The 13,557-nt window shown below is 32.8% G+C and overlaps 1 protein-coding gene across 1 annotated transcript; it reads right to left on the bottom strand.

The window, feature by feature from the left end:
• Nucleotides 1-9,631: 9,631 nt before the first annotated feature.
• Nucleotides 9,632-11,781, bottom strand: LOC106462308 (DNA damage-inducible transcript 4-like protein). Its single transcript, XM_013922210.2, has 3 exons — nucleotides 11,494-11,781; nucleotides 10,691-11,177; nucleotides 9,632-10,290 (listed from the first exon to the last, which is right to left on the bottom strand). The coding sequence occupies exons 1-2, from the start codon at nucleotides 11,690-11,692 to the stop codon at nucleotides 10,720-10,722; spliced, it is 657 nt and encodes a 218-aa protein (XP_013777664.1). The 5' UTR covers nucleotides 11,693-11,781; the 3' UTR covers nucleotides 9,632-10,290; nucleotides 10,691-10,719.
• Between the last annotated feature and the right edge of the window lie 1,776 nt (nucleotides 11,782-13,557).

The raw sequence follows: 13,557 nt of genomic DNA, 5'->3' as shown, positions 1-13,557 counted from the left end.
TACCAAGTGCAGTTCACGTGACGATAACGAATTAATTTATTTCATCAATAACGTTTGCTTTAGGCAACGTTAATTTTGACACAAGTTACAGGCATTAGTTCGCAAATAAACTTTTTAACATAAACTCCAAAACTAATGTAGACCTAACTTAAAATACAAGTTTTGAACTGAAATTCCGATACTAAGGTACGTCCTACTCATCGGGTGACTCAATCGGCACGATAACTGTCACTTCTAACTCTGACCTGACTCAGTTTTCATTGACTAATCATATTCATGTGGTAAACTTCTTCAAACATGTTACATGAAACATCTCGATTCTTACCTTAGTTAGTTCAAGATGTTATTCCTGTCTTTACATTTGTCATGCTTCTTCAGGGATGTTTCCTTATATGCTAGATCTGCTACTTTCCAGCGAGAGTTAGTTCAAGATGTTATTCATGTCTTTACATTTGTCATGAATCTTCAGGGATGTTTCTTTATATGCTAGATCTGCTACTTTCCAGCGATAGTTAGTTCAAGATGTTATTCCTGTCTTTACATTTGTCATGAATCTTCAGGGATGTTTCTTTATATGCTAGATCTGCTACTTTCCAGCAAGAGTTAGTTCAAGATGTTATTCCTGTCTTTACATTTGTCATGCTTCTTCAGGGATGTTTCCTTATATGCTAGATCTGCTACTTTAACCCCGAAGAGGGTACCTTCGTCAGATACAGAGGCTTCGTAGACAAAGGTGGTTATTAAAAATTATTCGGATAACCTTCCTAAGAAGGAAAACCAAAATCAAACGCCGCAGTATTCTGTGAATCAGATGAGACGTTTTATTTCTCTCTTTGTGATGGGAAAATGTGGGTTAAAATAATTATTTGTACAAACTCGTCAATGACCTTTGGCATTAAAAATAATTTAGCAAAGTTAGGTGCAATGTACTTTTGGTGAGGACTGTAATGCTTCGGTAAACATGTAGTATTGTGTTTTCAGGTTTCATTGTACCATCACTACAAAATATAGTATTTTACGGAACCTAGATGGACGTAATTAGCTGGCTTATTTACTCTTATAATGTATAATAATTGACTAGTTACAATTATCTCGTTTATGTCAGAAACAGTTTTTTTTGTAATTTCAGGAACTTTCTACGAGAAACGAAAACTTCTAAGGATGATTGCAGAGTTTTGTAATATCTATTTGGAAAATATTTTATGAACAGCTTATATTGTTGTAATTTAGGTGTTTGCCAGTCGCTGGAAAGTAGCAGATCTAGATGTGGCCCTAGTCACTAATGGTTTGTACAAGCTGGATGTAAATTCTTTGTCGAGTGATGTTCCCACAGATGTCTGGCCATAACGGCAGAATAACTTTTCTTTTGATTATTAATTTCTGGAACTATTTACGAGAAGATGTTCTTGAATTTTTTGAATATAGCGAATAAGAAAGTTTTTATTTATTTATTTATCGTTAAATGGAAGTTTGAATAATTAAGTAGTTGATTAGTGACCTCGACGGACAGGTTGTTTGGGTTTATGGCGCCATTTTATTTTCGATTAAGATTATATTGATATGTTTTCATTAAGACCTGCGAAATTCACACCTGACACTTCATTGTCATTATTCAGCTTATTGCTAAGCAACAACTTTTCTGACTGAATAAATAATCATTCAAAACTTCCTAACAACTGCATCATTTCACACTTGACTACTGCCTTTTATTATTCTGTTTGTTGCTAGGCGGTTACTGCTGTTTTTAGATCCATAAAAAGGTCCTAGCATCTCTGATTGTTTTCACTTGAGTGCCCACAAGTGTCTTTCAGCTTGTTGCTAGGAGACAAAGACTTTGTGCACCTTCAAATTTGGCTACCTCGCTGTCATTGTGTTGAAGCACAAAAATCTCACCATAAAAACATGAAAGTGGATGTTAGCTCACCATAATTAAGGTAACAAAACAGTCAGCTACAAGTTGATATCTTGTTTCAATCGTTTTATTATTATTATTATCATTAAGCATTGGTTTCCAAATATATAATGCATTAAAGATTGTACTGATTTACTTTCTCCTAAAAATATATTGTGTTCTATAATGATCAATATTTCAACATAATGATATGTCAGCATATTCGCTTTAAGTGAGTACATATTTAATATTTATTTAAGCTTTTTACCGGTAAAGTATTGGTGAATGTTGGAAGTGTTTTAGGTAAGAACTAGATATATTTTTATTTGTAATGTTTATTTAAGCTGTTTACCGGTAAAGTATTGGTGAATGTTGGAATATCTAGTTCTTACCTAAAACACATGATAATATTCTGTAATTAAATCTTATTTTAAATTTTTTGAGTAAACCTATCTAAAAATCAGTACTTTTAAATACTGTATTCATCGATCTTTCGTTACGATATGAAGAGATTGAATCCCATTTTCCTTCTCGTAATGCATTTTGAACTTCATCGACGGTCCCGAAGTACGAACATGCTCGAACGTGTGCTTAACCTGTTTTGCGGTCTTGCGTTGACCTTGCGCGGCACGGTCGAACGAACAGTCACCGTACACGTGGAAAACCTTCTTCTTTTTTTTGCGTTGATAACTGAAGTGGTAATAAAAAGTTCGAGTGTTACAAATTGAGTAGATGAAGTTTGTATTTCAGATGATTTACTGATGATTCGTGGCTTTGTTGGCGAGTTCATCAATGAAAGAAAGTCGTTCATTGAAGAATTTCGAAAACTAATTAATATTGTAAAAATTTCATAAGTATAGAGCGATTATATTTATAAATGATTACAGATAAGAAACAGAAGTGGTAGAATGAATATATTTTATTTTTAATAGTGCAAGAAACCAGAGCAGATAACTCCTGTCATATTAATAAAAGTAGACCGAGCTAACATCTTGTAACATCAACTTTTTAAATTATCAGTAAACAGCTTAAATAAATATTATAAATAAAAATATAACTAGTTCAGGTTTTAAAAACTTGTAGTATCCACTTTTAAGTTATCAGTAAACAGCCTAAATATAAATTACAAATAAAAGTAGGCTGAGCTCACATCTTAAAACCTTATAACATCAATTTTTTAAATTATCAGTAAACAGCTTAAATAAATATTACAAGTAAAAATATAACTAGTTCAGGTTTTAAAAACTTGTAGTATCCACTTTTAAATTATCAGTAAACAGCCTAAAATACATTACAAATAAAAGTAGGCCAAGCTCACGTCTTAAAACCTTTTAATATTCACTAATACTTTATAGGTAAACAGCTTAAATAAACATTACAAATAAAAATAACTTAATTGTCTTGATGCTGTTTAACATACTTGTGTTCATTTAATTGTCTTGATGCTGTTTAACATACTTCTGTTCATTTAATTGTCTTGATGCTGTTTAACATACTTGTGTTCACTTAATTGGCTTGATGCTGTTTAACATACTTCTGTTCACGCTCAAAAAGATGTCAGCACTTTGTTATTGGCTTAATGCTGTTTATTATGCTTGTGTTTACTTAATTGGCTTGATGCTGTTTAACATACTTCTGTTTACTTAACAGTCTTGATGTTGTTCAATATACTTCTGTTTACTTAATTGTCTTGATGCTGTTTAACATACTTCTGTTCACTTAATTGGCTTGATGCTGTTTAACATACTTCTGTTTACTTAATTATCTTGATGCTGTTTATTATGCTTGTGTTCACTTCATTGTCTTGATGCTGTTTCACATACTTCTGTTTACTTGATTGTCTTGATGCTGTTTAACATACTTCTGTTCACTTAATTGTCTTGATGTTGTTTAACATGCTTGTGTTCACTTAATTGGCTTGATGCTGTTTAACATGCTTGTGTTCACTTCATTGTCTTGATGCTGTTTCACATACTTCTGTTCATTTAATTGTCTTGATGCTGTTTAACATACTTCTGTTTGGGTACTGGAACAGATAAACAATTTACCACGAACACCCACGTGACGCTACTCACGTAAGCATCGCTTTTCTCAAGGTGACATACGTCTAACACAGCGTATACTCTTCTTCCCTGGTAAAATCAACAATGTGTTTCCTTTCAGTTGCAAAAAAAACTTCTTTTTTTAACTATTTTAAGTTTCTTTTTCATGAAAATAAAATATTGTTAGTTTTAAGTGTTCTAGAAATGATTATTCTATAATTATAAAATTAATATTGAGAGTGAATACGTAGTGCAGTGTGTCGTATATTATAAAGTTGTACCTGTTTTATGTTTGTCTGCCAAACGTATAGTAGTCACTTTAGTATTTGATACTGAGGACATTATGATAAACTTAATTCTGCGAATGTTCAATGAAATCAATATACCGTTTCTTTGGTTACAAAATTAACAGTTTTCATAAGGAAGGTAGGAAGACTGAATAGCGACAAGTAACAAAAGATCTGGCTTATGAAATAGCCTGTTGAGCAGAGTACGTACGACAAACAAATAATACATTTATTTTCCTACCGAATTAGCCCAGTTTATAAAACATGAAATTATTTCTAAAGCTACGCAGATCTTTTATAACACCGTATATATTTGTTCGTTTGTTTTTTCAATGCACTTTGGCAGGAATAATTCAGTATCATATTGTTATGGCATTGTTATTTACGTTGGCAGATTGTTTTAAATTATTTGGTACAAATAATTCAGTGTCCAGCCTACGTAAAGATAACAATTTTTTTTGCTTCTACTTCTGTAATTTTTCTACAAACTTGAACACGTATACTGCTGTTACTTGTTAAAGGTTTACCCTACAAAAGACGTTAACTAACGTAAAATAAATCAACTTACTAATACAATGTGACCGTGATATCGAATACACTGACTGGTTTACTCTCTATCCTGACAACTTCACAGCTATTTATAAACTAGCTTTAACTATGCTAGAGCACTACCTCACACCCTTAGTGTTTTCTAGATGTTCTAGGCATATTTGGTTAAACCTTGTGATCTTAACGTCATCATTAACACCTGTAGCCCTCTTTAACTAACATTTAGATTAAAACATTAAAAATATAGCTTACAACAATATTATTATCCATCAACTGTCACTTGAATATTCGTGGGTTTATTTAATTGAATGACGTAGACTGAGTTAACTATTCTGTATCAAGCGTACCTATGCTATGCATTTTAATTATTTTTCCTCGGCCTAAATTGCTATGAATGAGATCCAGAGCATCCCATGACTAGGATAAGGAAGCAAGGATTTAATCAACGTCTCTAAAAGATAAACGAAATCGTAAATAGATATAATAGATTAGGTGTAACTCTTGCACACTACAGTGTATGGACATGCTTACCTGAACATCATATCTCGTATAACATATTGAAATAAATGTGAAAATACGTTTTGATTTACTGTTGTAAAGGTTATATATATATATATGTATGTATTACATATAGTGAAAGTTTCAAGAACTGTTCAACCAGTTTATTTGTCTTATCTCTAAATGTCAAGAATATAATAAATTAACAGAACGGATTAGACAATTTAAACAAAACACACAAAACACTGATTACTGGTGTTTTATATTTTTGTCACACCTCCCATGATTTACTTCTTCAGAGAATATTACATCTCTTAATGGTTTAGATCTCTTTTGTAAGAGTCTACAAAAACTTACAAATAATGAAACGTCCTGTGCAGTGTCTGGTGTATAACTACCGACAAAATTACTGTTTAAATTATAAACAAACAGAAAACGCTTAGTGTAGACAGTATTGTTACGACAGCGGAGGTCACGTGACACTAGTAACACGTCATGCGCTTCTAGAACGTTCATGTCCCTTCCTGAAGTGTCGAGAGATTACTAGATATGCGGTATTCTTGTATATATATATTCTTGTATGTATAAATTAACTAACGACCAGAGACGTAACAGTATTGTTACGTCTCCGTTCGTTCATTAATTAATTTTCCGTAAATTCGTTCCAACGAAACTTTAGCGACACAAGTCCTTTCTTAAATAAAACTGGTTTATTCTTTCCGAATACAACTTTACCGATACACTTAATTTCAACAGTCGCTCTATAACAAACGCTAGAACGTCTCACATGCTCGTGCTCGACAATACTCAGTTCAATTACACACTCTCTGACTGCAGTTCAATTACTCCTTATTCCGTCACGTTGTGACCATCTTATATATACCAGACTACCCCCAATCTAGTAGTCTCCCAATAATTCACGAAGGTTCGAGAAGGACGTGGCGTGACACTAGTCACGTGACCTCGCTGACGCAACAGTATGTTAGAAATCGTACAGTTACTTCAATACTTTCTTAGAAAAAGGAAGAAAGAAATTAACATCCAATTATGTGTTGAAGATATTTATGTCCACACATACAAACATGGATTCGCATATACTCCACATATAAATATAAACAGACAATCACTCACAGTACATATCTGTGTCTATAACCTTTTGATGATGAGAAACAGCATATTCCGCGAAATATCAGTTGTTTTTTTTTCTTCTTCTTAAATTACGCTATCTTATTTAGAAGTTTATCGATGACAACATAACCCTAGCTACTGGCAAATATTATTCATCTGAAAGGCAAGAAGAATATGTACTTGGCGGCTGGTGTAAGAATTACAGCTATTTCCGTTGTGTGAGCTCTCGTAACTTCATCATTTTACTGAAGAAAACCTCTTTTATTAAATATCGCTGCGTGACTGTATACAGTATTAACTGAAGACACCCCTGTTGTCGTAAATTTAGGCAACTATATAGTATTTTTCTATATTCAAACTGCATTTTTAATTTTAGCGTTATCAACTATCGTCATGAAGTTAACATGATTAAGGAGTATCACCCTCTCAATTATTATTAGAAAAACTTAATGTTTTACGAAGACATAAATGAGGAGAACTGTGAAATTTCTTGTTTGAAAATAAAAATGCAAACTTCATATATAAATTAAGATATTGTAATAAAATATTGATATTGTTTTTACAATATAACCCAAATATTCGCACGCAAATTGCAACAGTAATCAATACTTAAATAAAGCATAAAATAAACGCCAGTCAGCTACTATTGAAGAGGAAATAAAGCATGCATGCCTTGATTCCCAGCATTGCAACTTAGGTCACTAAATAAAAACTTTGTCTTATACATTTAATTGATGCTGTTCAACATACTTCTGTTCACTAATTGGCTTAATGCTGTTTAACATGCTTGTGTTTACTTAATTGTCTTGATGCTGTTTAACATACTTCTGTTTACTTAATTGTCTTGATGCTGTTTAACATACTTCTGTTTACTTAATTGTCTTGATGCTGTTTAACATACTTCTGTTTACTTAATTGTCTTGATGCTGTTTAACATACTTCTGTTCACTTAATTGGCTTAATGCTGTTTATTATGCTTGTGTTTATTTAATTGGCTTGATGCTGTTTAACATACTTCTGTTTACTTAATTTTAAATATATTTCCTCAAACTCCTGCTGTTATTAGTTTTAACCATTTATTTTCTTTGGTAAAGTTGTTTCATATTTATGTTATTTTAATATTAACAATAGTTTCTCTGAGAGAGCCGGAATAATCCCTACAAAGTGTGTTGAACATGTAGGAATAATTCTTACAAAGTGTGTAGAGTGTTGAGGAAGAATTCTTACAAGGAGTGCAGAGTGATTAATTACCAGGAAGGAATAATCCCTACAAAGTGTGTTGAACATGTAGGAATAATTCTTACAAAGTGTGTACAGTGTTGAACAAGAATAAATTATTATTACAAGGAGTGCAGAGTGTTTAATTAGCCGGAAGGAATAATTCTTACAAATACCTTTAGTTCCCTTTTCTGTAAACCATTTTCAAAAGAACAATTTAAACGTATTTTAAGAAAAGAATAAAATGTTATTTTCAGTAAACATAAACACCTAAACGGATCAGGTGAAACTGTTTTGCGGGAGACAAGTATCTTTTTCATCACGATTAAATACACGATAACGGATAAATTTCAAATTCTCATATTGGTATCGTATAATGATCTTAACATAACTTCACATATATGGTTTTTCTGTGAGCTCGGCTTTAAAAGTGTGTGTTAGTTTTATATTGTTACGACAGCGGGGGGTCACGTGACTCTAGTAACACGTCATATTCTCGAACGTTCACGTCCCTTCCTGAAGCCTCGAGAGGTTACTAGATATGCGGTATTCTTGTATATATATAAGACCTGTAAGAAGTGACGGCAACAAGGTAATTGAACTGCAGACAGAGAGAGACTGACAATTGAGTCGAGTACGTGAGTCGTTCGTTGTGAATTATAGCGTGACTGTGGAAATTAAGTGTATTGCAAAGTTGTATTCAGAAAAAATAAACCAGTCTTATTTAAGAAAGGACTTGTATCGCTAAAGTTTCTTCGGAAAGAATTTTTACGGAAAATTAACTAACGAACGGAGACGTAACAATATTTATTAAAATGTGAGGGTACGACTTGCCAGTGCTTAACCTTTCATATACGTAGAACTGAAAAAACGACAATGGTTTTACATGATGAAACAATGCAAGTTAAATGTCAAGATTTGGTAACAAATTATTATCGACAAAAATGCTCTAGTTTTCATCCAGAATCTTATTAAGTGAGTGATTTTTATTAAATTATTTATAAAATTAAATAAAAATCGTCATTTTAATTACTTCGTTAGGTTAGTTCATACAAACTAAAAAAAAAAAAAGAAAGATAATACTTGGCTGACCTTTAGTTTGTTTGTAATTAAGAATAAAACTACATAATGGGCTATCTGTGCTGTGTCCACCACTAGTACCAGAATCCGGCTTTTAAAGTTTTATGTCCGCAGACTTGCCGCTGTGTCACTATGGTGGCTTGATGTTTAGTATAATCACGTTTATAATGTTTTAATAAATTAGTAAACAGATGGCGCTAAACACGTTACGAGTTGAATATCACATTCATCTATTATAAATACTTAGTAGTTTCATTATTTCTCTTGACCAGAATAAACATTTAGAACTTTCAAATAGTATTTAATGACATGCTCAAATATTTCTTAGCAATATTCTGATAGGATGAGAAATATATATTTTTTCAATTTGGGAATGAACTTGTAAATACAGTTTTAATTTTTATTCTGTATAGCAGTGCTTTACAAAATTGTAAAACGCTTTATCACAAAAACGAGTCTATGCTTATCTATAATTATTCAGTGATAAACTTATTGCCTTCCCCCCGAGGTATTGTATTAGGGTCCGTATGTATGTATGTCCGCGCGCTTATCTCCAAAAATATTATGTTGATTTACGTGACATTTTTAGAGGAGATAAGGTGTCCCCGTAGGACGGTCCTCCCTAAATCTGGTACGGATCTGGATCACTTTGGAACATTTTTATAATGGAGATATACGACATTTTTTTAGTTTTTAATAATAACTCTGTAAACAGTGATCTGTTTAGGACCGAATTTCAGGCGTACATTAAAACCATACATTTGCGGAGGGGCGAGGGTATGCATTCTGTCCGATTGCTCTTGTTTATATACTGTGTCATTTTTATGAATTATTTTAGAATGTCATGTATTGATAATACGTAATCACTGTAAGTACGTATTACAAAATATTCTGAAAATACATGTTTTATATAAAAGAAATAGCACCAAACACTTTCATTCTAAGTCAAGAATAGTTTATTTTGTTTTAAATGTTGTAAAATACTGGAGAAAACAATGCTGCACAAAAGAAGGGCCATTAGTCTCACTTGGTACAATTTTTTTGTTTACAGTGACGAAAGCTATCTTCTGGCGGAAGATAATGATACTGTTGTTCAGTGCATATTACACATCGACTTCGATAATTGACAAAAAGACTAGAATATAATACAAACTGAATTATTTTATAGTACAGATTCTTTTGTCGTTTTAATTTTAAATTAAGCTCATTTTAGACAGTTCGGTGTAGAAATGCGATGATTTGTTGACTAGCAGAAACAATGAAATATATGGATGTTTAAGATCTTTATATATTGACGTTTTTTCTCTTTTTTGTCAATCTCACTTTTTGTTACGTAATCCATAAACAAGTAAACACAAAAACATAAATTGCTGTTTTACAGAAGTGCTGATCACAGTCTTGAGCAAAGAACACGTAAAATACTATAATGTCAAATGCTTATATATACAAAAAAAGAGACGAATATACTCCAAGGTTAGGTCCAAATTTCATACAAGAAAACCCGGACCAGCGGCTGTTGCGTAACAGTTTATATTATCCCTCACCTTTTATACAGTAGAATCATTCATACACAGATACAAGCATACATTCATACACAGATACAAGCATACATTCATACACAGATACAAGCATACATTCATACACAGATACAAGCATACATTCATACACAGATACAAGCATACATTCATACACAGATACATTCATACACAGATACAAGCATACAATCACACACAGATACAAGCATACATTCATACACAGATACAAGCATACATTCATACACAGATACAAGCATACATTCATACACAGATACAAGCATACATTCATACACAGATACAAGCATACATTCATACACAGATACAAGCATACATTCATACACAGATACATTCATACACAGATACATTCATACACAGATACAAGCATACATTCATACACAGATACAAGCATACATTCATACACAGATACAAGCATACAATCATACACAGATACAAGCATACACATTTTTTGTAATTGTGCGTTTATAAAAATATCAACAATGTAAACTTGACGAGCGGTATAGTTTCTTCTTATTCAGCATGTAATTTTCGCTTAAAACAAGCGGCGAGTTTCGGCCTATACTCTTAAGTAGTCTAGCTGGTATAAGATGCCGCAGACTTAGCCAACTACTACAGTCCTGTTTAAGAGTTAATACGACTTCAAAGGTCGCAACGGTATCAGGATCACATTTCACTTTGCCAATTCGACGACACAGGTGCTTTTCTTCAAGATTCACGTACACTGCGCATCCTCGGATTCCACAAGGTTCTTTCTCAGACATCAGTAATATATCCCGCACAATGCGAAATATGAGATTCGATGGAATGAGGACTTCAGCACATTGCAATTGTTTATCTTTAGCTTCCTTTAAGCAGGACTCTAGTTTTTGTGACAAGAGTCGACATTTGTCCGGTTCAAGGACATCGTCTATTAGCTCGGGCAGAAAGTCATCTGAAAATAAAATATTATATTATAAGACTACAATAAACTGTATTTCATAACATACATTTAAAACACGTATATCTGAAACATGTTTATCAAAGTTCAGTTAAAATTTGTACACAGCATTGGGTCCATTTTCCTTACCCAAGATTATACTGTGATTCACACTATAATCGCAAAACATCTGTTTCAAGTACAACTTGAGTAACAACAAGAAAATAAACTAATCAACAGATCTGTAAAAACAGTCATTAACGAACTGATATTTAGTTAGCTTTCACCATCCTTGTGTTTACCTTAACCAGTATTAGCTGTGTCAACATACCTTTTGAATCTACCCAGGACAGTGGAGTGTCACCAACAGTCGGACTTTTAAACGCTGGATTCCCAAGAAGGTTATGGATTGTCATATTGACTTGCTGGTGAACCATATCGTTGGAATCACAAATGGCTTGGACCGGAGCTACGATCAGTTGTGGAGTTTTCCTGTACGTTGCTAGACTGTTTGCTATAAGATCGTACATTCGTGGTTTGTAGTAAAACGTAGAAACTTCTAGCACTTCTCTATTGTACTTAAGTCGTTTATCGACCACAGTCGACTGACACCGACGCTCCTACAACAGCTGATTTTAAACCATCGATAACTATTGCTATCTCAGCGACCAATCAGAGTCAAGGGTGTTTACGGTGACAGCGTATCAAAATTTTACAGTGGCGCCTAGCAACTGAGGTCGCTTCGAGCAGCTAGAATACCTCACGTGTACACGTGGGGCTGTGAGGCACGTGCAAAGAGAACATCTCGTCAACATGTGCTGGTGATGTTAACTAAGCAGTAGCGCCCCCCTAATTTCTGTTTATAGATATATAACTTGCTAGTTATTTCACTCAGGTTTGATGTGTCAAAATGGAATACAACACACAGGCCTAAACAAAGCTGGCAAGACAAATATTCATACACAAAAATGATTTGAAAATTTGTAGTTTGAATACGATCAAAAGACTTAAGTTTAAATCTGAACGTACTTTTTGTTTTTATTTGTATATACCACAAACAACAAATTCAATTATTAAGATTTTTTAAGTTCTATAGCACACTGTTTTTAAGTTCTATAACACAATGTTTTAAGTTCTATAACACACTGTTTTTAAGTTCTATAACACAATGTTTTTAAGTTCTATAGCACACTGTTTTTAAGTTCTATAGCAGACTGTTTTAAGTTCTATAACACAATGTTTTTAAGTTCTATAACACACTGTTTTCGATTATTGTTCCTCTACTTTTAAATAGGAGAATAAGGTTTAATAACGAAGTGAAAATTTTCTACACTAAAAAATAAACACTTTACGAAATAACTGAGATTACCTAATATCAGTTTTATAATATTTTTACATCATTGCATAAATATCACATGAGCCAGGATAGGCCTGGTGGTTAGAATCTACGAGTCTCGAATCGAATCATGTCACCGAACATGCTCGTCATTTCAGTCGAGAGGATAATATATATATATATAAATTGACAAAGAGTAGCCCAAGAGTTAGCGGAGAGTGATATTGACTAGTTGCCTTCCCCCTAATCTATCACTTTAAAATTAGGGCCAGCTACCTTAGATAGACCTCGAAACAACAAAAAATTCCTGGTAATTAATCACTCTGCACTCCTTGTAAGAATTATTCCTACATGTTCAACACACTTTGTAGGGATTATTCCTTTTAATTCAGTACCCTAAACTATTTGCAAGAATTATTGCTTCTTGTTCAGCACTCTACACTTTTTTATAAGAACTATTACTTCTTGTTCAACACTCTACAGTCTTTCTAAGAATTATTCCTTTTTCTTCTACACTCTTTTTAAGAAATATTCCATTTTGTTCAGTCCTCTAAAGTCTTTGTAATAATTATTTCTTCTTGTTCAACACCCTAAAGTCTTTGTAAGAATTACTGCTTCTTGTTCAGCACTCTACACTCTTTGTAAGAATAATTTCTTTCCATTAATTAAACACTCTGCACTCTTTGTAAGAATTATTCTTTTTTGTTCAATACTGTACACTCTTTGTAAGACTTATTCTTTCTTGTTCAATACACTACACTATGTATGAAATATTACTGGTTAATCAGCAGTCTACACTCCTTTAAGAATTATTACTTCCTGTTAATTAAACATTCTGCACTCTTTGTAAGGATTATTCCTTCTTGTTCAACACATTACATTCTTTGTAAGAATTATTTTATTCCTTCTTTTTCAACACTCTTTGTAGGAACTGTTCATTTCTGTTCAACATTTTACACTATTTGCAAGAATAATTCCTTCTTATTCAGCACTCTACACTCTTTATAAGAATTATTCCTTCTTGTTCAAAACACTACATTGTTTCTAAGAAACATTCTT

Source organism: Limulus polyphemus, unplaced genomic scaffold (assembly GCF_000517525.1).
Source record: "Limulus polyphemus unplaced genomic scaffold, Limulus_polyphemus-2.1.2 Scaffold1139, whole genome shotgun sequence".
NCBI lineage: Eukaryota > Metazoa > Arthropoda > Merostomata > Xiphosura > Limulidae > Limulus > Limulus polyphemus.
The sequence above is the reverse complement of the archived record's forward strand: the minus strand, read 5'-3'. Positions and strand labels throughout refer to the sequence as shown.

What these genes read in the sequence shown, in the direction of transcription:
- LOC106462308 (XM_013922210.2), bottom strand. Translation starts at nt 11,692, where the DNA reads ATGTACGATCTTATAGCAAACAGTCTAGCAACGTACAGGAAAACTCCA. An exon ending in GTCCTGGGTAGATTCAAAAG is followed by an intron (nt 11,178 to 11,493) that starts GTATGTTGACAC and finishes TTTTATTTTCAG; the next exon opens with ATGACTTTCTGCCCGAGCTA.